Consider the following 24,754-nt stretch of genomic DNA (forward strand, 5'->3'; position numbering starts at 1 on the left):
GACAGAATAAAGGTCATGGAACTTGATGGATTAACTCATCTAAACTATAGGCATAGGTAATTACATATTTATGTATATATGTTTATAACTTATATAATTAAGAGACTAGAGTATAATCTATAGCTAATGCTATAAAGCATTATAAAAATATACATTTGTAAACTGTAGTTTTACTCGTGTAAATAATCAATTAGGCATCCCTACCACTACCATCATTGATGTGTAAGGTGTTTCTTTCCCAGTAGAATCTAAAACATAACACAAGTCTAGTCTTAATCTATACATAAATTATTGAAAATAGAAACTAACAATAATTTCATCAAAATAAACTTTATTCAAAAAATCTATTTTAAATACACAAACTACATGGCAAGGTTTAATATAGCTTATGATGAGATTTAGTGATAATTCCACTAAGTTGAACAAAACACACAACATAAATCTTGTTATAGCTATTGGTGAGTCAACAGCTCTTGAAGATGCCTTGTGTATAGGCAAATTGAGTGTTAGTGATTTGTGAGTCTTAACACTAAATATCATCATTTATAATATTTTAAATTGCAACAGATTTCCACAAAATACTGCCTTATTCTATAAATTTTTAAGTTTTATGAACATTTCTAATTACTGCTGACACTAATGATTTGACTAAATGATAATAAATAATATCTTAGAATACAATGTAAAAGGAACAATACTTTTGAATAATTTCAACGAAGTTAACAAATAAAGGACTAAGTAATCTAAAATAAATAGTTAAATGAAGTAATGAACACGATAATACTTGTTTTTAATGTTACTCTTGTTTCTTCTAATGGAAATATTGTCAAAATACTAATTTTCATAAGTTCACATAAAGAATACATACAACTTGTTAATAATTTATATATGTACATTGCCATTTTCAGTTTTGTGCTGCCTGTTTCTGTAGACCAGCTGGATCCATAATGGGGTCTGGCTTCTTTACCATACCTGATAGCAATGTTTTGATCTGTGCAATAGCTCGGCCAGGATTAAGACCCTTGGGGCATGTTCGGGTACAGTTCATTATTGTGTGGCACCTATAAACTGAATATGTATCTTTCAGCTTGGACAAGCGCTTTGCTGTTGCATCATCACGGGAATCAATAATCCACCTGTAAGCCTGCATGAGTACTGCTGGTCCCAAGTACTTGTCTCCATTCCACCAGTAGGATGGACAACTTGTGGAACAACAAGCACAGAGGACACATTCATAGAGCCCATCAAGTTTGGCTCTATCTTCTACATCTTGCAGAAGTTGTGTTTCCTTTCCTTTTCCTGCTTCATTTTCACGCTGCAACCATGGCTGAATCGACTGATACTGGCGGTAGAAATTTGTCAAATCAGGCACCAGATCTTTAACGACATACATATGGGGCAATGGATAAATCTTTGTGGGTTTTGATGTATTCTGGTCAATATGACTGATGCACGCGAGTGTGTTAATACCGTCGATGTTCATTGCGCACGAACCGCAAACCCCTTCCCGACAGGATCTCCTGAATGTAAGGGTTGGATCTATCTCATTTTTAATCTTCAATAAAGCATCTAACACCATGGGAGCACAGTCATCTAAATCCACTTCGAAGTTTTGCGTATAGGGCTTCTTGTCGGGCTCGTCTGGATTCCATCTATAAACAGCGAAGGTCTTCACTCTCTTTCCAAGGGCTGTTGACGTAGCAAAGGTACGAAGCTGCCCAAAAGTTCCCGAAGTGATTCTAAGAAACGGCATTATGTAATATTTTCAAACACAAGAATAAATTTTACACAATATTGCACAATAATTAAATAAATCACTCAATCAATCAATTGTCTATTCCAAATTCCAATTAAGTTGTGTAGGTATATTGAGCAGAGAAAAAACGAACACACTGGCGCGACTTTATCTCAAAATTAGCAGAGGGCCTGTCGAGTGTCGGTGTCGTGTCGTGTCGATCGAAACAGCCTAGCGAAACTCTCATATAAAAAAGCGATTGTATGAAACTTGCAGTCATTCAAAGATTGACAGATGACGGCTATAATCTTGTAAAAAACGGAGATAGCCGAAGTCTACTACGTTTTATGAAATTCTTCGCTTTCAAACTTATCCGGAATATACTTCGTCGCCATATTCGACTCGAACTCTACATATATTATATAATATATTCGACTCTTTTGTTTGTTTTGGTTTGATTGTCAAGTGATGTGACATGTCATTCATTCAAAATTAAAGTTACTGTTAACAATGTTTGGTACGAATTCTCGTTTTCCGAATAATACATTAATATTATTCAGGGGAATTTGTTTAATTATTTGTAGAGTAAATGCGTAAGACATTTCTATGCTGCATGAATTAGTAGGTAAAAAATATTGTACTTGATAGAGCTGTCCATGATTATATCTTATTACAAGGTTTTTAAGAAAATTACGAAAAAAATTCTAACCTTAAATAATGATATTATAGTATTAAAAGAGGTAGATATGTCACTAGCGCGCCGAAAATCAATCGCGCCTAAATTGAGTCAATTGGTTCCTTTAGTCGTAGTCGCTCTCTCGATACGAAAACGGTACACACGCGTTTGTTGTTGACAGAATTGCTTACAATTTGATATAAGTAAAACATTAAAATGCTGTCTTGTGTTATGGGAAGATGCACTAATTACGAAAGGAAAAAAAAAACATTGAAATACATACCACAGTTAAGAAATCATGATTTTTAACATTTTGTTTGATTTCATTATTTAACAAACAAAATAAATACGTCGCCATGACAACGCCGATCGCCACCAAGGCGATCATAGATTAACGTACAGAAGTGACGAAATATTGATGCTGTCTGTTGCGGATGATCGAAGTAGAATATTTTAGGAAATGATATAAAAAAGTCGTTGTTGCAGTGGATGTAATACAAAATGTTATAATTTTTAATAAACAAGTGCGTATATAGGTAGCTGAACTATCAAACTACTAAAACCAGTTTACGTAGGAGGTTTTTCAGTAACTCTGTCCCTTTCAGTATATCCCTTGCTAACTGCAGAAGAATCAATGGATCATTTTCTTCTTCTCCCCTTACCTTATTGTAATAAGCCCTCAACAAAAAGACTTCTAAACAAATAAATTCATAAATAATATAAGATACAAAAAATTATACTTAATTGTAATCTTAAAACTTTTTTGGAGCCGTCGTTAGTAAAATTGTAAAAAGGGACCCTTACTGTAGATACCCTTCGGTTTTGTTTTGGTGTCTATGTGTTTCTTATTATTTTATGTATAAATAATTGATATCATCAATGTGGCCATATATTATAATCAATATTAAAATATTTTTTATAAAATCAATGACACACACATAATGTACCTAATTTCAATGCAGTTTTACTTCTTTATAGCTTTTACTACATGAACTCATGAATGAATCGTAATTTAGGCATAAATCACGGTGTACGGTAAAAAATCATATCTGAGGAATTAACTGTATTTTTCCTATACAAATACGAAGCAATTAGCAAAATAGATTTATCTCTTTTTCGCTTATAATTTTATTTATTATTCTTCTTTAACGTGTAATCGTAATGTAGTGTGCTATTGCAATGTTAAATTATTCATGTTTGCGTTAGTGTATCATTTTCAAACACCGAATGTTGTCTACGTAATCTATCTATACTTTTAAATATCATTGACCTTAAACGGGTAAATCATGTAAATAAAGCTGGAAATGAGAGCTGTCATCGCGCCGGGAGGCTAAAACTTGCTAATAACTGTCAATTTATATATAAAAGGAAAAACCGGGAAAAACAGTAAAATGAAACTTAAAAAACATCTCAAGTCAATTTCTTAATATGCAAATATTGAGGTTGAGCAGGTTATCAACTGTAAAATAGATCCTGTAGATGAAGCAACAACCTGAGTTGAACAAAGCATACAAGATTTTATCAACGATACGTCACTCGAACGATTGGCCTAGTTGGTAAGAGCACTCGCACGGAACGCGAGCTAGGATCCCGCATCGTTCATATATTTTTGTTTTCAAATTTTTTTGAGCTTACTATAAATAATATAACAAAAATGCTTGGTAAAGAACTTGCTATAACTCTGTTTTAATAAAACAAAACATCATGGTTTTCTAGAGTGTTAAATTATTTTTAGAAACTACATTATGTACCTCTTATTATTATAAGAAACCAAAAATTGACGATTAAAAATGATCAAATATGATTTCGATAGATTAAGATATTTTTGACTTTTACTACTAGCTTCTTCATGTAAATTCGGCATGATGTGTAACTAACGTCAGTTCGATAATTGTTCTGTGGGGATAATAGATCTATGGCCGATGGTATTTGACAGAGCCTACTATCAACGGGCAGAGCGGGAAATATTATTTAAAGTTTGACTTAAATTTTGACAAATTCAGTCAGGACATTTTTTTATTTTTCGTATCACAGTGGAGTTGTCAATATGGCCTATGGGTGTTAACTGGACAAATTAAATAAAATGAAGAATGTAGATATAGTAAATTCACCTAAAACTCCAGGTGGTATAACAAAGACTTTGTTAACGCCAATCAGGCGCATAGGTTTGTCTCGAAACTGGAAAAAGACAGGTAAATCCCCATTTATATCCCCACTTTCAAATGCAACCAACACGGATGAAAATAAATCGCACGGTGAATTGCAAAGTGCGAAAACATCAGAGTTACCTCAAGAAGTAATAAAAAATGATGAAGGCACACCTAAACCCAGAAACAACGTTAAACATTACACTCCTTCAAGAGATACCTCACTTGGTAAAAGAAAGTCAAAAACATTTATTTTAACTGCCGATTCTGGGGACGAAGATGATATAAATATAAGCAAAAATATTAATGGTCCCGTAAATCTCTCACCCATTAAAAGTAACCTTGATAAGACTATGAATTCTAATCTTATTTCAAAAATGGAAGCTGAGAATGACATCCCCATAAAGATATCAGCCATTGCCAACAAAATGACTAAGACCAGAAAAGTAAATTCAAAATTAATATTGAATTCAAATTGTGGGGAGGAGGATGAAGAGAACATTAGCAAAAAACTTAAATTGGATTTAGAGAATTTTTCAACAAGTAGCAACATTGTTAAGGCCAAAAAAAGTAATTCTAACGAACATCCCATTTCAAAACAAGAAAGTTACTGTGAGAATAATATTGTAAATAAGTCTGTTGATATCAAATCTGAAGAAAAGAAAATGCTTCCAAATAACTTAACAAAAGAATGTATAATTGTTTTACAGAAAAAGTTAATGAAAAATGTAAAGGTGGATGAAAAACCCAAAAAATTAACACAAAAATCTGTAACTCAGGAACTTTTTGAGTCAGACTCTGATGAGGTTCCACTGTCTGAGATAAGTTTACCACAAAATGTGAATGAGGAAGATGAATTCGTGGAAACTAATGTAAAGATACAAAAGCTACATAAAAATACATCTACTACTGGACTTATCAAAAAGAGTAAACCTAGAAAACAGAAACTATTATATCCCGTAAAAACTGAACCTGCTAATATACAATCTAATTCTGATGATGATGATTTTGAGATTTTCCAGAAAAGAAATTCTTTAGTTAGAAATAGTAATAAAACATGTAAATTACAAAAAGCACACTCAACAGGTTCAATCACTAAGAAAGATATAGATGATATGCAAGCCAGAATAGAAATGAAAAAGAAATTATTAGTTGCTAAAACTATGACAGAAGACACTGCTGAGTTGAGATGTTTGATAAGGAAGTGGCAAAAAGGCTGTCAAGAGGCCTTGATGGAACTTTTTGATTTGATGAAAATTAAGTTTCCTGATAAACGGAATATGGACTACTCAGAGATATTGGATACTTTAAAAATACCACATGAGTTAGTTGGTTATGATGAAGAAAATGACTGTTTTGTTACACCCAATGATTCTAGCATAATTTTATCTAGTATTCATACTTAATTTTCTTTTAATGTATGTAGCCATTAATTTTAATTTAATATTGATGATTTATGTATATTTAATTAATATAATTTCAAAAATTGAATTGCTGTATGCTGGTAAATAGAAATATAATACAGTATATAATAATAAAAGAAATATAAATTTATTACATATTTAATTGGTTTACAACTAACCCTACATATTACATAAGTCTACAAAAACTAATTAATGTTAATCTGGAAAACTATTTGTTTTCACTGAGGAAATGGGCAAAGTTAACCAATTTAATATAACACTTCACAATACTTTTTCTAAATATTAACCAATTTGTTTTATGGAACAGGAGGAGCGAGCTTGATAGTGGTGATCACCATTACCTGCACTCCAGATTGAACACATACACTATATCCAGGAATATTTTATTACAACAATGTTTTGCCACATTGTATAAAAGGATATATGCCATATACCAAAAAGTGTGTACACCTTCCTTAAAGGCCGGCAATGCTCTTGTGATTCCTCTGGTGTTGCAAGAGAATGTGGGCGGCGGTGATCACTTAACACCAGGTGACCCGTACGTTCGTTTGTCCTCCTATTCCATAAAAAAAAAATATAGATGTAAAAATGTGGAAGTGTTTATAATTGAAGAATGTGTTAAGTGGATAACACATGAGACACAACCAGGTAGTCAGGATGTTGCTATTGATATACTGTAATGTACTACTTGTATACCATTATTAATATCCAGAAGGTAACACATCTTATTCATCTTTTAAGATTTGCCTTCATGGACATATCCAGGCCAATAAAATAATAACAGAAAAATTAAATTGGTACAAGGCTGTAATAAATACATGCTTCTCAAGTAAAAAACCCATTATCCATTTGTGATATTTTAATTACTCTAATGTTAAAATGACTACTATACTATATTAAAACCTATGTGAACGGACGGGATTCTCCGGATCAAACAATCTAGGGTCCTTCAAAAACACTTTGTCCTTATAAAAGTAGGGCATGTAGGCACAATTTTGTGCTTTGACTATTTCTCTCTCGACAGCCTCCTGTTTATTTTTACATAGTCCTGTTATGTGCCTACCATAAATCCTTCCAGTGTAGGGGCTTTGAAATTGAGATAACAATCTATAGTTTTTGTAATCAGGGCTTATGTTGAGTTTGCACAAAATGCATTGTCGCTTCTCTTTTTTGTATGGGTTTTCCATTTCAACAGGTAAATCGTCATTAACAGCTTCACTATTTAACCCACGGACATCAGAGATGAAAACTTTTTTCATATTCAGCACTGAAATAAAAGTGAGTTCATTTTACGATGAAATGTATATGTATTAATTTGCTCTTACAATACTTACTTATGCTGCGCATTGATAGGTTTCTAATGAGAGCCATACTTTTTTTTACGAATATCAATAATATTAACTTTAACTAAACATAACCTGAAACCGTCATCAGAGCAGCGGAAGTATTACCAAGCGATGACAGTTGTCATGTGTGAATTGTCATTATTGTTGATAATTTCTGTTTTTTTGGTACTTATAGCTCGGCTTCTAGGATCTTTAAACTAAACCTTTTACTGCTTCTTTTCACTTCACTTTAGATAATTTAGAATTCGATACAAATATATTTTTTAATATTAACTATATAACAGTTTGTTGAACATGAATCCGACAAAATGGCTATAACTGTTATTTATTGCGCCGTTTACTAAACTGCTTGATAGTGTGACTTTTCGGAAACTTTCTTGCCATGTTTTATTTAAGTTACTGCCTACATCCTACTTTCTGCAATGCCGCTACCTTGACCTTTTATTTCACTATGACATTTATCTTCTTCATGATTTAGATAATATTATTATACCAACTAATAATATAATAAAGGGATATGTAAATTTTGGCCTTTGTCCAGCAGTAGATGTTTTCCGGCTGATATGGTGATGATATAATATAATTTATGCTTGTCCTCCCTCTGCCTCACTTTCTTTCTATCTTTAACCAAAACACCGTAATATATTAAAATATATCTCTGCGCAAAATTGATTGCCCCGCCGGTTTCATTGCAGGCACACCCAGCCGCCTCCATGGCCACCGCTCCTATCGACGCTAGATGAAATGAAAAAAAGAGCGTACACCTTCCTTAAAGGCCGGCAACGCTCCTGTGATTTCTCTGGTGTTGCAAGGGAATGTAGGCGGTGGTGATCACTCAACACCAAATGACCCGTACGCTCGTTTGTCCTCCTATTACATAAAAAAAATGAAGACGCTTTGCCCTGTGCTTCCCCGGGGCGTAACAAGAATAGCCCAAGGTGTCGTAAGAGGCGACTAAGGGCTTTTTAAAAGTGGGAGACCCATGCTGCCGTTTTATGACGTCAGCACAATAGGGGCCAGACTCGTCGGGGTTACTTACCACACTCGCACAGAGTACTGACGTGAAATAGCGGCCTAGCACCGCTATGTTTCGCATAGGTTAGTGTCGAGGACCAGAGGCCATCCCCCCGCCTCCAACAAAATATGATAGCGGTACTTAAAGAGTTTTTACCCCAGGAGGGTACCGGCTCCACCCGAGTCGGAGAATCCCTCCCCGAGCAGTCTCGCTCAGGTTGCCCGTCGTATTCTGGGGAGGGCACATAATCGCGCATATCAAAGGACGAACAGGGCAGTAACACCACGGCACCCCCCTCACGCTTAATGTAGACTTTTGTACCATCAGGGGAATTCAATCCAATTTAGAATCCGTCCACCACCAGCTTGAGACGGCGCAGCCGGCCTTGTATTTCCTTACGGAGACGCAGATATCACAACCTAGCGATACATCATATTTAACGTTCCTCGGGTACAAAATTGAGCATAATTTTTTGCCTCATGCCGGGGTAAGTGTGTACGCCAAGGAGGATATCTGCTGTCGTCGTCTCGGCAATTTTGAGGGTAGGGAACTGTCTTCTCTCTGGCTCCGCATAGATTTAGAGGACCGCGTCCGCATGTATGCGTGTGTCTACAGGTCGCATAGTGGTAACGCAGAAACTTAATAAAGAATAGAATAAGAAACTTGGATCAACTCATGGGCTGCAAGCGGCAATTGTTGACGTGCTTGCACAGATCTCCTCCGCTGAAATCGTAGTCTTGGGTGATTTCAACGGGCCCAATGCCGAATGGCTTGGGTCACGTACCACAGACTACGCAGGGCGATCTGTGCATAATTTTCCATTGGCGTATGGTCAGTCCCAATTGGAGCGTTTGGCTCCCGGATGTGGACAGCCACACGCTGTCGTTATTGGATCTTCTGCTGACTACACACCCTGATAGTTACCAAGTTACTTACCAAGTCTTTATCGACGCTCGGAACGTCCGACCATTGCTTGGTCAGGAGTGTAGTGCCTATCCAACTCCCACGTCGCAGACCACCAGTGACCCGCCACGTTTGGCACTACAAGTCAGCAGATTGGGATAGGATGCGTTCCTTTTTTGCATTCTGCCCTTGGGTCAAGGTTTATTTCCCTTCGGATGATCCTAGTGCCTGCGCCGTTGCAGTAGCCGATGTGATACTGCAGGGCATGGGTATTTTCATACCAAGCTCTGTAGTACCGATCGGTGGAAGATCACAGCCCTGGTTCGATGCGTAAGTCAAAGCAGCATCTGACTGCAAGAAACAGGGGTATCAAACTTAGGTTGCAGCGCTGGGCTCAAATGATCCGAACTGCAAAGTTCTAAAGAAGAAATTGCCCGTGCGAAATCGAAACACGTTGTCAAAAGCAGCGAGCAGCTTTCCAGTTGCCCGACTGGAACACGCAAGTTCGGGTCGTTGTCGAAAGCTGCTCTTGGTAACTTCAACCAGCCGTTCGTGCTGCCGTTGCACATGAGAAATGACACCCTTGCCCATATGGCAAAAGAGAAAGCTGATTTACTGTGCACAGTTTCGCCTCCAACTCGACTCTTGACGACAACGGAAAAACAAAGCTGACCATCCCGCGGTGTCAGAGCTCTATGCCTGAAGTACAGTTCAGACAGACAACTGTTCGGCGAGCTCTGTTTTCGTTGGACGTCAGGAAGTCGAGCGGGCCGGATGGCATTTCTCCAATCGTGCTTAGAACGTGTGCCCCTGAGTAGACGCCGGTGCTAACGCCTTTATTACGGCATTCTTATTCAAAAGGTGCACTCATTGACTCATGAAAGTCAACCCTTGTCGATCCGATCTAAAATCATGGAGCATGCATAACTAGCCGCCAGCTCTTGGTATACCTAGAGGGTCACCAGTTGATCAACGACCGGCAGTATGGCTTTCGCCATGGTCGATCGGTAGGCGATCTTCTGGTATACCTAACACATAGATGGGCTGCTATTGAAAGGTGTAAAGAATTAGCGATTGTAGAATAATTGTCAGTACAATCTAAAAGAGTCTCTAGGCAACGCCAAACAATCGTTCACGAATTACTAGACTACAATAAAAACAGCGTTACACGCGGTTGAGTTCGATACTGGGGTGCGCTAGACTAGAGATGAGACCAATAAATACTCCCTAATTTACTGATTCTGCTCCTTATAGAGTGCCAAAATGTGGGCTACCTTGTCTCGCTCTAAAGATGAACCCCAGTTTCTTCTAAATCGATGTGATGGGTATTGGCAATGTGTCAAAATTGCGAGAACCAGTATTTTGACTAGGAGAGGCATTAAGGGGAGTCTTGTTTACTTCAAATGTTTTATAAGGTTATTAAGGAAGTTAACACAGACTAATGACTATTCGTAAATTATTTCTACCATTATTATTAGTGAACGTCTTGATGATATAATGCAATATAGGTAATTAAAACAATTAAATGATTTATCATTTAACAATGACAATTGACTGATAATTCGTAAGATTATTCGAACAGTTGAATGTTTATATATTTAGTTGCGTTTTGGTTGCATTTTACAAATAGGTAGGTATTTATTGAAACTTTAATACATTTAAAACAGTTGAATTATTTGTCACTTATTCACAATAACAATGTATTATTGAACACAAAGCATACTATAAAATAAATTATACTATACTATAGCTTAATGTAATATGTTCAATTTTCATAAATAACATAAAACAATAAGCATACGTACCTAGGAGCTCACCGGTTGGTTAGTAACCGATCTACAGGCTGACGACCCACACCACGGACCCAAACACATATGGTGTAGGTAGTGTTGTGGCATCTCTACCCCGTGTTTCTCCGGGGAATAAAAGAATAGAGAAGTCCCAGGCCCAAGCGTGTCGTAACAGGCTACTTAGGGCATTTATCAGTGGGAGGCTTCTTTGTACAGGACGCCGGCTAGATTATCGGTACCACAATGGTGCCTCAGAATTTATAGATTTTTTAACAATCCTGAGCGGCACTGCATATATATAATGGGAATGAGTATCAATTTCCATCAGCTGAACGTCCTACTCGTAACGCCCCTTGTTGTCATGAAAAAAGCATCCGCTTGCACCGTTTTAACTCAGAGCTGTCTGAATTATCGGATATTCGGATTTTTTTTTTGATGCTATGTACCTACGTCTTGTGCCACCCTTTTCACTCACAGTGCGGTTTTGGTCCTTGATAGGTAAACAAAGTGAGGCACAATATTCCCGGGTCAATAATACATGAGTAATTAACAAAATAGCATGATTCTAAAGGGAACGTTTTGGTCAACTTCCTGGTGTTAGCATGGATGATGGTAACAATTAACCGTAAGGTGAACTACAATCTTTTACATCTGTTGATTCCAAAACATGACACTTATAGCATTAGACTATCGGCCCTATCCCTCGCCATAACCGTAACAATATATTTTACAACGTATTCTTAGTGCCTCCTTAGTTCTGGGTTCAGGTTTCCAAAGCTCTCTGCCCGTTTAGGCATGGAATGCAGAACTGTTTACGTAATGAACTAGTTGATCTAGTTTTATCCAAAGCCGCTTGGTTTTAAATGCATGCTTCTAAAGTACTGGATTATCTGATCTTTTTATTTAATTTAGAATTCGATACAAATATATTTTTTAATATTAACTATATAACAGTTTGTTGAACATGAATCCGACAAAATGGCTATAACTGTTATTTATTGCGCCGTTTACTAAACTGCTTGATAGTGTGACTTTTCGGAAACTTTCTTGCCATGTTTTATTTAAGTTACTGCCTACATCCTACTTTCTGCAATGCCGCTACCTTGACCTTTTATTTCACTATGACATTTATCTTCTTCATGATTTAGATAATATTATTATACCAACTAATAATATAATAAAGGGATATGTAAATTTTGGCCTTTGTCCAGCAGTAGATGTTTTCCGGCTGATATGGTGATGATATAATATAATTTATGCTTGTCCTCCCTCTGCCTCACTTTCTTTCTATCTTTAACCAAAACACCGTAATATATTAAAATATATCTCTGCGCAAAATTGATTGCCCCGCCGGTTTCATTGCAGGCACACCCAGCCGCCTCCATGGCCACCGCTCCTATCGACGCTAGATGAAATGAAAAAAAGAGCGTACACCTTCCTTAAAGGCCGGCAACGCTCCTGTGATTTCTCTGGTGTTGCAAGGGAATGTAGGCGGTGGTGATCACTCAACACCAAATGACCCGTACGCTCGTTTGTCCTCCTATTACATAAAAAAAAATGAAGACGCTTTGCCCTGTGCTTCCCCGGGGCGTAACAAGAATAGCCCAAGGTGTCGTAAGAGGCGACTAAGGGCTTTTTAAAAGTGGGAGACCCATGCTGCCGTTTTATGACGTCAGCACAATAGGGGCCAGACTCGTCGGGGTTACTTACCACACTCGCACAGAGTACTGACGTGAAATAGCGGCCTAGCACCGCTATGTTTCGCATAGGTTAGTGTCGAGGACCAGAGGCCATCCCCCCGCCTCCAACAAAATATGATAGCGGTACTTAAAGAGTTTTTACCCCAGGAGGGTACCGGCTCCACCCGAGTCGGAGAATCCCTCCCCGAGCAGTCTCGCTCAGGTTGCCCGTCGTATTCTGGGGAGGGCACATAATCGCGCATATCAAAGGACGAACAGGGCAGTAACACCACGGCACCCCCCTCACGCTTAATGTAGACTTTTGTACCATCAGGGGAATTCAATCCAATTTAGAATCCGTCCACCACCAGCTTGAGACGGCGCAGCCGGCCTTGTATTTCCTTACGGAGACGCAGATATCACAACCTAGCGATACATCATATTTAACGTTCCTCGGGTACAAAATTGAGCATAATTTTTTGCCTCATGCCGGGGTAAGTGTGTACGCCAAGGAGGATATCTGCTGTCGTCGTCTCGGCAATTTTGAGGGTAGGGAACTGTCTTCTCTCTGGCTCCGCATAGATTTAGAGGACCGCGTCCGCATGTATGCGTGTGTCTACAGGTCGCATAGTGGTAACGCAGAAACTTAATAAAGAATAGAATAAGAAACTTGGATCAACTCATGGGCTGCAAGCGGCAATTGTTGACGTGCTTGCACAGATCTCCTCCGCTGAAATCGTAGTCTTGGGTGATTTCAACGGGCCCAATGCCGAATGGCTTGGGTCACGTACCACAGACTACGCAGGGCGATCTGTGCATAATTTTCCATTGGCGTATGGTCAGTCCCAATTGGAGCGTTTGGCTCCCGGATGTGGACAGCCACACGCTGTCGTTATTGGATCTTCTGCTGACTACACACCCTGATAGTTACCAAGTTACTTACCAAGTCTTTATCGACGCTCGGAACGTCCGACCATTGCTTGGTCAGGAGTGTAGTGCCTATCCAACTCCCACGTCGCAGACCACCAGTGACCCGCCACGTTTGGCACTACAAGTCAGCAGATTGGGATAGGATGCGTTCCTTTTTTGCATTCTGCCCTTGGGTCAAGGTTTATTTCCCTTCGGATGATCCTAGTGCCTGCGCCGTTGCAGTAGCCGATGTGATACTGCAGGGCATGGGTATTTTCATACCAAGCTCTGTAGTACCGATCGGTGGAAGATCACAGCCCTGGTTCGATGCGTAAGTCAAAGCAGCATCTGACTGCAAGAAACAGGGGTATCAAACTTAGGTTGCAGCGCTGGGCTCAAATGATCCGAACTGCAAAGTTCTAAAGAAGAAATTGCCCGTGCGAAATCGAAACACGTTGTCAAAAGCAGCGAGCAGCTTTCCAGTTGCCCGACTGGAACACGCAAGTTCGGGTCGTTGTCGAAAGCTGCTCTTGGTAACTTCAACCAGCCGTTCGTGCTGCCGTTGCACATGAGAAATGACACCCTTGCCCATATGGCAAAAGAGAAAGCTGATTTACTGTGCACAGTTTCGCCTCCAACTCGACTCTTGACGACAACGGAAAAACAAAGCTGACCATCCCGCGGTGTCAGAGCTCTATGCCTGAAGTACAGTTCAGACAGACAACTGTTCGGCGAGCTCTGTTTTCGTTGGACGTCAGGAAGTCGAGCGGGCCGGATGGCATTTCTCCAATCGTGCTTAGAACGTGTGCCCCTGAGTAGACGCCGGTGCTAACGCCTTTATTACGGCATTCTTATTCAAAAGGTGCACTCATTGACTCATGAAAGTCAACCCTTGTCGATCCGATCTAAAATCATGGAGCATGCATAACTAGCCGCCAGCTCTTGGTATACCTAGAGGGTCACCAGTTGATCAACGACCGGCAGTATGGCTTTCGCCATGGTCGATCGGTAGGCGATCTTCTGGTATACCTAACACATAGATGGGCTGCTATTGAAAGGTGTAAAGAATTAGCGATTGTAGAATAATTGTCAGTACAATCTAAAAGAGTCTCTAGGCAACGCCAAACAATCGTTCACGAATTACTAGACTACAATAAAAACAGCGTTACACGCGGTTGAGTTCGATACTGGGGTGCGCTAGACTAGAGATGAGACCAATAAATACTCCCTAATTTACTGATTCTGCTCCTTATAGAGTGCCAAAATGTGGGCTACCTTGTCTCGCTCTAAAGATGAACCCCAGTTTCTTCTAAATCGATGTGATGGATATTGGCAATGTGTCAAAATTGCGAGAACCAGTATTTTGACTAGGAGAGGCATTAAGGGGAGTCTTGTTTACTTCAAATGTTTTATAAGGTTATTAAGGAAGTTAACACAGACTAATGACTATTCGTAAATTATTTCTACCATTATTATTAGTGAACGTCTTGATGATATAATGCAATATAGGTAATTAAAACAATTAAATGATTTATCATTTAACAATGACAATTGACTGATAATTCGTAAGATTATTCGAACAGTTGAATGTTTATATATTTAGTTGCGTTTTGGTTGCATTTTACAAATAGGTAGGTATTTATTGAAACTTTAATACATTTAAAACAGTTGAATTATTTGTCACTTATTCACAATAACAATGTATTATTGAAAACAAAGCATACTATAAAATAAATTATACTATACTATAGCTTAATGTAATATGTTCAATTTTCATAAATAACATAAAACAATAAGCATACGTACCTAGGAGCTCACCGGTTGGTTAGTAACCGATCTACAGGCTGACGACCCACACCACGGACCCAAACACATATGGTGTAGGTAGTGTTGTGGCATCTCTACCCCGTGTTTCTCCGGGGAATAAAAGAATAGAGAAGTCCCAGGCCCAAGCGTGTCGTAACAGGCTACTTAGGGCATTTATCAGTGGGAGGCTTCTTTGTACAGGACGCCGGCTAGATTATCGGTACCACAATGGTGCCTCAGAATTTATAGATTTTTTAACAATCCTGAGCGGCACTGCATATATATAATGGGAATGAGTATCAATTTCCATCAGCTGAACGTCCTACTCGTAACGCCCCTTGTTGTCATGAAAAAAGCATCCGCTTGCACCGTTTTAACTCAGAGCTGTCTGAATTATCGGATATTCGGATTTTTTTTTTGATGCTATGTACCTACGTCTTGTGCCACCCTTTTCACTCACAGTGCGGTTTTGGTCCTTGATAGGTAAACAAAGTGAGGCACAATATTCCCGGGTCAATAATACATGAGTAATTAACAAAATAGCATGATTCTAAAGGGAACGTTTTGGTCAACTTCCTGGTGTTAGCATGGATGATGGTAACAATTAACCGTAAGGTGAACTACAATCTTTTACATCTGTTGATTCCAAAACATGACACTTATAGCATTAGACTATCGGCCCTATCCCTCGCCATAACCGTAACAATATATTTTACAACGTATTCTTAGTGCCTCCTTAGTTCTGGGTTCAGGTTTCCAAAGCTCTCTGCCCGTTTAGGCATGGAATGCAGAACTGTTTACGTAATGAACTAGTTGATCTAGTTTTATCCAAAGCCGCTTGGTTTTAAATGCATGCTTCTAAAGTACTGGATTATCTGATCTTTTTATTTATCTACTTACAAGTAAAGTTGAAGTGTCTCTATATTGTGCAAATCAATTATACCTATATGGATTTGAAAATAAGGATTGATATAGCTAGTCAATGTAAGGTAGATTCAAGATATAAATTCTAAATAATAATCATTTACAGATCGGATATTCAAATTAAAATATTTTTATTCAAAACAGGATTTTAAAGTCAAAGTCAAATAAGCTTTATTCAATTAGTTAGGCTAAAACTTAGCGATTTTCAATCGCTACTATAAATATTTCTTTCAAATTACTGAATCTACCATATTGAGTTCGGAAAAAGTAGAGCTCGTGAGAAGAACATGCAAGAAACTCAACGGCCACTCTTTTCAATCAAATAAAGTATTTTACGAAATATGTGCACATGAAATGTATACACTTCTACAATAAAGTCCCAGCCACTGTTCAGGCATTATCTATAAATAAATTTAAATGTTTTATAAAAAAATGGCTCTGTCGTAAATCCTCTTACTCCACTGCTGAATATCTAAATGATCGGACAGCCTGGGACTAGATTGTGATTATTTTATACCGATAGAAATGACTGTACAATATTGTATATTTTTGTTGAAAAGAGCGCAAAAAAGAAAATGCTGGGAGAGTTTCTTGCGCCGCTTCTTCTCTCTCAGAGCGCCATTTGTTTCCGAAGCGGTAGTAGTATCTAGTAGTATAAGAAATGACATCAAAAAGAATTCTAAAGGAATCAATTTTGAGAAAATAAATGCCTTTTATGCCTTTTACAATGGCTATAATAAACATAACAAATTAATACATAAAGTGAGCATGACGAACCGTGTTATAGCATACCTAAGCATGATAACTAAGAAATAACAATATAAATGCTCACAAAGTAAGCCCATAAATGATTCTATATAATGCAATTACAGTGGATACTATATAAACCAAAAGAATATATTATTATATTCATGAATGTATTCATATTAAGATTATACAATCTTAATATGAAACATTATTATTATACTAGTTGACCCGACAGACTATTTTATGGTCCCTGTTGTTGTAGTGAAATTGTTACACAGCAGAACTGTCAACCCGTGCGTCAATAAATTCTCTCATAGAAAATTTGTCCATACAAAACAAATATCGGACGACGGGGGACACATCAAAGGAAATACAAAATTCTTGTTTTTATTTAATTCCGAACACTTTCATATTTATTCACCTTTTAAACCTTCCCTGGACTTCCACAAATAATTCAAGACCAAAATTAGCCAAATCGGTCCAGCCGTTCTCGAGTTTTAGCGGGACTAACGAACAGCAATTCATTTTTATATATATAGACTAGCTGACCCGACAGACGTTGTTCTGTGTATAATAAATAAAATAATGTTTTTATATGAATTTGTCAATAATATATCATAACATCAAAAATTACTTCGTAAAATATGCAACCTGCTGTCGTAATGAAATTGTTTCACAGCAGAACTGTCAAACCGTGCGTCAATAAATTCACTCATAGAAATTATGTAGGGACATATCAAAGGAAAAACAAATTTGTTGTTTTTTTTTAATTAAGCAGCATTTTTCTATTCATTCACCTTTTAAACCTTCTCTGGAATTCCACAAATAATTCAAGACCAAAATTAGCCAAATCGGTCCAGCCGTTCTCGAGTTTTAGCGAGACTAACGAACAGCAATTGATTTTTATATATTACTAGTGGACCCAACTGACGTTGTCCTGTACACACGTCTTAAATTTGCAAAATCTGTCCAGCCGTTAAGAGGAGTTCTTATTTATATGGACGGAGAGAATTATATTATATGGACGGAATTGAGAATCTAAACCAATCTCAAATTCACTGAAACAAACAAAAAAATCATCAATATCGGTCTAGCCGTTTAGGAGGTAGTTTAATTGTGAATCTAAACCATTCTCGAATCCACCTGAAGACACACACTAATCTCAAATTCACTGGAACACACAAAAAATTTCATCCAAATCGGTCCAGCCGTCTAGGAGGAGTTCAGTGACATACACACTCACAGAAGAATTATATATATAAAGATTATTAGGTACCAGGAGTATATATTTTTACATACTTCTTTATCCTCTATATATTCTATAATTACATTGTGCAAATCAATTATATATGGACATTGAGATAAATAAATTTAACGTCAAAGTTTACCACCACCCTTTTCAAAAGATATGCCTAAGACCTGAGTAGAACGGGCGCAAAAAACTCTCTGTTGTTTATTGCAAACCTTTAAATATTTCATAACAATAATATTTATTCATTAAATACCTAGCCTGGTTGCTCACTCTATTTTCAAGGTTTCCAAGGTGTGCTATGATTTAGAAGGTCATTCAATTATGAAATTTTGTCATAGTCATAATAGAAAATCAGAAAAACACATCTCAATTTATCAATATTTTTTCACCTCAACTCTGATTCTGCTTTTTAAGAGTCAGAATATAATTTCAATTTAAGCCTACGCCTTTAAGACTATTGAATGATTTATTACTGTGACTACCGAAACAATCACAATTAATGAAATATTGTATTGATTGAAAAATTGTTTAATGGTAGGGAGACCGAAGGGATTTGAAATAAAGGTGATTTTAAAACAGTACCGGTTTCTGGGAACTTAAGACAGTTACCGAATTGGTAGTGTCGCTTTTCAATCAGTTCCCTCCGCGGGCTGATATTTTGATAAGGATTTCAGTGTATTTGTTTCTTTATTGAGGATTAAATAAAAGTTGGGAGGTTTTTTCTTACTGAGCAGACTTGATACAGGCTGTTTCAATTCTCCTCGTTTTCAATTTGATATCAGACTCTCTTCACACTTCTCTTCTTAGTCGTTCACTCACTGCTGAGGGTCGTGACCCGCATTCAATTGGTCAACGAGCTGTTTCTATCGGTTTTGCTCCGTCGCCTAGTTGTGTGCGGCGTTTATAGGGATCTTCAGATTTTCGGCGATTTGATCCGACATTATATCAGACAGCAGTGAATAAATAACGGACACAAAAAAGTGTTTGTTTTTTGTTGAATTAATCTGTTTAAGAATGCCGACTAATTATAAAAGAAAGACTGACAGAGAACTTTGCGATTGACAAGTATCAAGTATCAAGTGTGTTTCATACTTGAAAATAACATTATACGATTTCTGTTTATAGTATTTGGTATATGAAACAAAATGTGAAAAATGGTACTACCTTTACTACTACTTTTTTAAAGCGAACTATGATCTAATCTTAGCTCACCTGAAGGAAATTAATTGGTCACAACAGTTCGATAAGTGCCAAAACGTTAACGAGATGACAACTGTATTTTACCGTATTTTAAATAATACCGTGGAAACATACGTCCCTGTTTCGAAGCCAAAAAAAAGCAGGTTCCCTCCATGGTTTAGTAAGTCTCTGATAAGAATAATCTTGGAAAAAGAAAGTAAGAGAAAAAAGTATATGAAATACAAAAACCCACGCGATAGGTTGGAGTATGAATTACTCCGTGAGCGTAGTAAAAAAATAATAGACGCATGCCTACAAAATTATAAAAAACGGATCGAGGGTAATATTATCAGGAATCCTTAATGTTTCTGGAACTATATTAAGGATAGACGAGGTGGTCAAACTACTATACCTGCCGAAATGACCCTTGATGAGGTAACTGCTAACACTGGTACAACAATTGCAGAATTATTTGCTAAAAATTTTTCATCAGTGTTTAGTAACGTAGTATTACCTGATAGTCTAGAGTCCGCAGCGCATGGTCTGCCATTTTTGAATGTAATAAAATTCAGTGAACGTGAAATTAAACGGGCCATTAAACATCTAGACGGTTTCAAAGGTGCCGGCCCAGATGAGATCACTGCCACTGTCACTCCTTTTCAACAAGTCTTTACATGACGGGGTATTTCCTGAATTGTGGAAAAAAGCTAAGATCGTTGCAGTGTACAAAAAAGGTGACAATAAAGACGTCAAAAACTACCGTCCTATATCCATACTATCCTGTATACCTAAACTGTTTGAATCCCTTGTTTGCCCAATTGTCACGCGCCACTTGGAAAGCCTGATATCAGATTGTCAACATGGGTTTCGAAAAGGACGTTCTGTCACAACGAACTTGGTGTCGTTTATGTCCCATCTCAGTAATGAAATAGATAGTCGTCAGCAAGTAGACTGTGTGTACATGGATTTTTCGAACGCTTTCGATAAGGTGTATCACTCGCTTCTTGTAGATAAATTGAGAGGGTCTGGTGTGGGCGGGACCTTGCTAGAATGGTTTAAGTCATACCTAGCAAAAAGACTTCAGTTTGTGGTGCTAAACGGTCACATATCACATGAGTTTGTTGCGTGTTCAGAAGTACCACAAGGATCCCACCTGGGCCCTGTTCTCTTCTCGGTGTTTATAAATGATATTACCTCTTCTATACATCACTGTAAATACTCACTTTTTGCCGATGACTTAAAAATATTTAAAACTGTTAGTTCGAATAATGATGTGGAGCTCATCCAAGCTGATCTTGATGCAATAAATATGTGGTGTAAATTAAATGGTATGGTTATTAACACAAAGAAATCTTATCACATTAAGTACACAAAGAAAAAAATACAATTTCCAGCATCGTATAATTTACAGTCCGATAAGTTACAAGAGGTAACTGAGATTCGAGATTTGGGCGTGACAATGGACTCACAATTGAAATTCAAAGTACACATGGACACGACAGTAAAACAAGCAGCCAGGATGTTAGGTCTCCTTAAAAGAAACACAAAAGGATTTGTTTCTCCTCAAACCAAAATAATTCTTTATAACTCACTGGTTCGCAGCAAATTAGAATGTGCATCAGTTGTGTGGAGTCCCCAATACGCAGCACCTTCTCAACGTTTAGAGAGACTACAAAGATCCTTTACTAGATACTTGGCATATCATAGTTCCGGCATCTTTCATAAGGCCACCTACGACCAGCGGCTGAAACACTTTAAAATGTTGTCACTCAACAATCGCCGCATAATACTGGATCTAACATTCCTCAAAAAGCTGTTATCAGGACAGACAGCGTGCAGTGAATTGCTGGATAAAATAAATTTCAAAATCCCGCACAGAAATCCACGAAATCCGATTATTAACATACTTGTGGAACCAGTAAGTAGGACAAATGCCCTAAAACATTCTCCATTATCAAGGATGTGTTCTGAGTACAATCGATTTTCTGCGTCCATAAAAGATTTTGATATTTTTCATGACACAGTGACAATTCTGAAAAAAAAACTAACCGCACATTTCTGTCGGTAAATAATAATAATATGTTAGTTGATAGTCATACAAACTATTTCTTCGTTATATTGTATCTATTATTGTTAGTAATCTGCTTAAAATCCTTGTAAAATTTGTAGGTCGAACTGTATTTTGTATTTAAATTAATGTCTTGCAATGAGAGTGGTGTATGCACCAGTAACTGGCATTCATACCAGATTATAAACCTATAAGACCATAATTATTTTTAATGTTTTGTATGTAATGCTGTTGGTGTGTCAATAAATAAATAAATAAATACTACTTTTGGTACCAATGGTAAAATTTTATAGAGAATCAACTTGATCAATTATAAAACTCTGTTGTATGTAGTAGGTACGTACTTACATAATAATAAGTAGTTATAAAAAACTTTAGCATTGATTTAATTTGCTATTCTTCGAGGGCGGATCTTGGAATTTCCGTGACTTTGTATATCTACCTACTGAATATAATGAGATTATATTATTTACTCTACCGTTTTTAGCTTTAAGTGATACATAACAAGATTAGAGATCAATAATATGTATGTAACTAATTAAAGTTTGATTTAAGTACCGTATAGAGCAAACTTTAAACAACACTATAGTAGTGGGACAAATAGTAAAAAAAGAACTCTTATTACTTTCTTCATGTCATCACAAAATTATCCTTCATATGATAAAAATATGGCTCTTCAAAGTGGCTTGAACAGATTTGGCTTCGCTTTGATGGTTTCCAAAACTCATCTAGCCGGGCTTTTTGAATGATATTTGTCCACTGAGACTTTCTTTCTTCGTCAGCTGGGAAGCTATATAACGTTAAGTTTGCTCTCAAACTTGACTATTTCATGATTTATTTGATTAAATTGATTCAATGCGTAAAATTTTGCAAACGCATCTCTGAATCTAAAAATTATTTTTACATAGCAATATTTATCATTTTGAATTTTTTAAAGAAGGTAGGCTAAATATTTTCATTATTTCGCAGCAACACTAACAACAGGGATGTGTCATTTCTTTATATTCTACTATACTTCTCATTTTTTTATATGAGAAGGGGCAAACGGGCAAGAGGCTCACGGGATGGGGAGAGATGAGGCAACCGCCCATGGACATCCGCAACAACAGGTGTGTCAAGAAATGCGTTGCCGGCCTTTAAGGTGGGAGTCTGCTCTTTTCTTGAAGGTCCTTAAGTCGTATCTGTTCGAGAAGACCACCGTATTTGATTCCACAAAGTGGCTGTGCGAGGCAAGAAATTTCGAACAAAACGCGCTGTTGTGGAATGCCAGACGTCCATGTGATGCGGATGGAACTTTGCACGTAATGTCCGGTGGTGGAATTCGGCCGCTGGAATCAACCCGAACAGCTCCTCTGAGCACTCCCCATGATAAATGCGGTAGAAGATGCAGAGAGAACCCACATCTCTACGTAATGCTAGAGAATCAAGCCGATTGGAGATGACTTGATCGTCGATGATTCGAGCCGCTCTCGAAGCTGGTACTGGGGGGCACCCGCCCAGAGGTTAGAACAGTACTCCATGTGAGGCCGAATTTGCGCCTTATAAAGTTGCAGGCGGTGGCTTTTAGTGAAGTACTGTCTCGCCTTACTGAGTACACCAAGCTTGTTTGAGGCCAGTTTCGCCTTCTCTTTCAAGTGACCACGGAACTGAACGTCGCTCGATATATCGACGCCAAGTATGCCAACACAGGCTGTGGCAGTTAGAGGAGTGATCTCGAAGCAAGGGGATACGACAAAGGGAGACTTTTAGTGGTGAACGCACAAACTTGTGTTTTCTTGGGGTTTAATTGGACTAAATTTTGTCGGCCCCATTCCGAGACTTTGCAAAGCATAGTCTCGATTTCAGACACAAGTATGTTCTGGTTCTCGTCGACGCTATCCTGGGACATGTTGACACGGCCGGTGTAGGAAGCATACCCTGTGCTGTCGTCCGCATAGCAATGAATATTTGCAGCATATCATTGATATGCAGAAGAAACAGCGTAGGGGATAGCACACACCCTTGCGGGACACTAGCGTTTATGGGTTTTAAGTCGAAGCATGCACCGTTGATAACAACCTTGGTGCTCCGATCAGCCAAAAAACTAGTGACCCATTTGCACAACTTCTCGGGAAGCCCATAGGATGGCAGTTTCGCTATAAGCCCTTTATGCCACACCCGATCTGTGATTATTATAAGCAATAATAATGCAATAAAAAGTTATTTAAAAAAATTGGGCAAGCTTATTGAGTATTCGGTGGCAACATTTGCGAAATAGAAACTTAATGTTCTTTGACAAATATGAAACGTAAATTCAATTCAATATTTTAATAAAATGGTTTGAAAATGTGCTACTAACAGATGAAACGTGATCGCATCCGAATTTTTCGTATTTCTGGTAGTATTCCTACAAGTGGGAACGACACACGATGGCATAATTATACAAAATCTGACAATAGTCGGCCATTGACTAATTGACATATTATCGAACCACGCCGTTTAAGCGTGGTTTGCACTGTCTCAAATTTGAGTGTGTTCACCATTGGTGTTTACGGCTTCTGTTTTGTTCTGTATTCTGAGGACTATGCATAAATTTTGTTTTCCTGGCTATAATTTTATCTATTATTTATTACAATTCTGTTTTTAAATTTAGTTTTTTTTTATTATTTCTGAACAGTCTCGACGCTTTCATTTAGTTTAATCTAATAAGTTTGCATACTAATCAATAATATGAATACGAAAGTAATCGTGAACTTTGATGCAGTTTACGAGTCTTTCAGTGTATTCATAAAGTTAAATAATTAACAGATGATCTTAACCATACTATGTCATACTATCTCACACACACACAACGAATTTCATCATATTTTACATATTATGTAAGCAGATTACGTATTAAACAAAACGTTATGGCATGGCATATACCATGTTTATGTCGATACTGAATGTGAATGATGAATCATGCTCTCATGTAACGCTCAACGAGTCTCCCTTAGTCGACTTGAAACGAATTTACCCGAGCATACGTTACGTAGCCGAGCATAACGGATCAGTTCATTCAATGACTCATAAAAGATGACAGCTAATGATTACAAAGTGTAAACAAACTGGTTAAAGTTTGTTTACTGTCCAAATGCGTACATATTACGATAATATTTCTTTATTTTTTTATTCA

At 37.5% G+C, this 24,754-nt stretch overlaps 3 protein-coding genes across 3 annotated transcripts; 1 reads left to right on the forward strand and 2 right to left on the reverse strand.

Annotated features, from left to right (window-relative positions):
- Positions 1-311: 311 nt before the first annotated feature.
- Positions 312-2,092, reverse strand: LOC126972308 (uncharacterized). Its single transcript, XM_050818968.1, has one exon. It carries the CDS (start codon positions 1,751-1,753, stop codon positions 905-907), a length of 849 nt encoding a protein of 282 aa, XP_050674925.1. The 5' UTR covers positions 1,754-2,092; the 3' UTR covers positions 312-904.
- Positions 2,093-4,445: 2,353 nt separating this feature from the next.
- On the forward strand, positions 4,446-6,119 carry LOC126972299 (uncharacterized). Its single transcript, XM_050818955.1, has one exon. It carries the CDS (start codon positions 4,495-4,497, stop codon positions 5,962-5,964), a length of 1,470 nt encoding a protein of 489 aa, XP_050674912.1. The 5' UTR covers positions 4,446-4,494; the 3' UTR covers positions 5,965-6,119.
- A 704-nt stretch (positions 6,120-6,823) lies between these two features.
- Positions 6,824-7,452, reverse strand: LOC126972318 (28S ribosomal protein S18c, mitochondrial). Its single transcript, XM_050818990.1, has 2 exons — positions 7,317-7,452; positions 6,824-7,249 (listed from the first exon to the last, which is right to left on the reverse strand). The coding sequence occupies exons 1-2, from the start codon at positions 7,351-7,353 to the stop codon at positions 6,879-6,881; spliced, it is 408 nt and encodes a 135-aa protein (XP_050674947.1). The 5' UTR covers positions 7,354-7,452; the 3' UTR covers positions 6,824-6,878.
- Positions 7,453-24,754: the final 17,302 nt, after the last annotated feature.

Source organism: Leptidea sinapis, chromosome 26 (genome assembly GCF_905404315.1).
Source record: "Leptidea sinapis chromosome 26, ilLepSina1.1, whole genome shotgun sequence".
NCBI classification, from domain to species: domain Eukaryota; kingdom Metazoa; phylum Arthropoda; class Insecta; order Lepidoptera; family Pieridae; genus Leptidea; species Leptidea sinapis.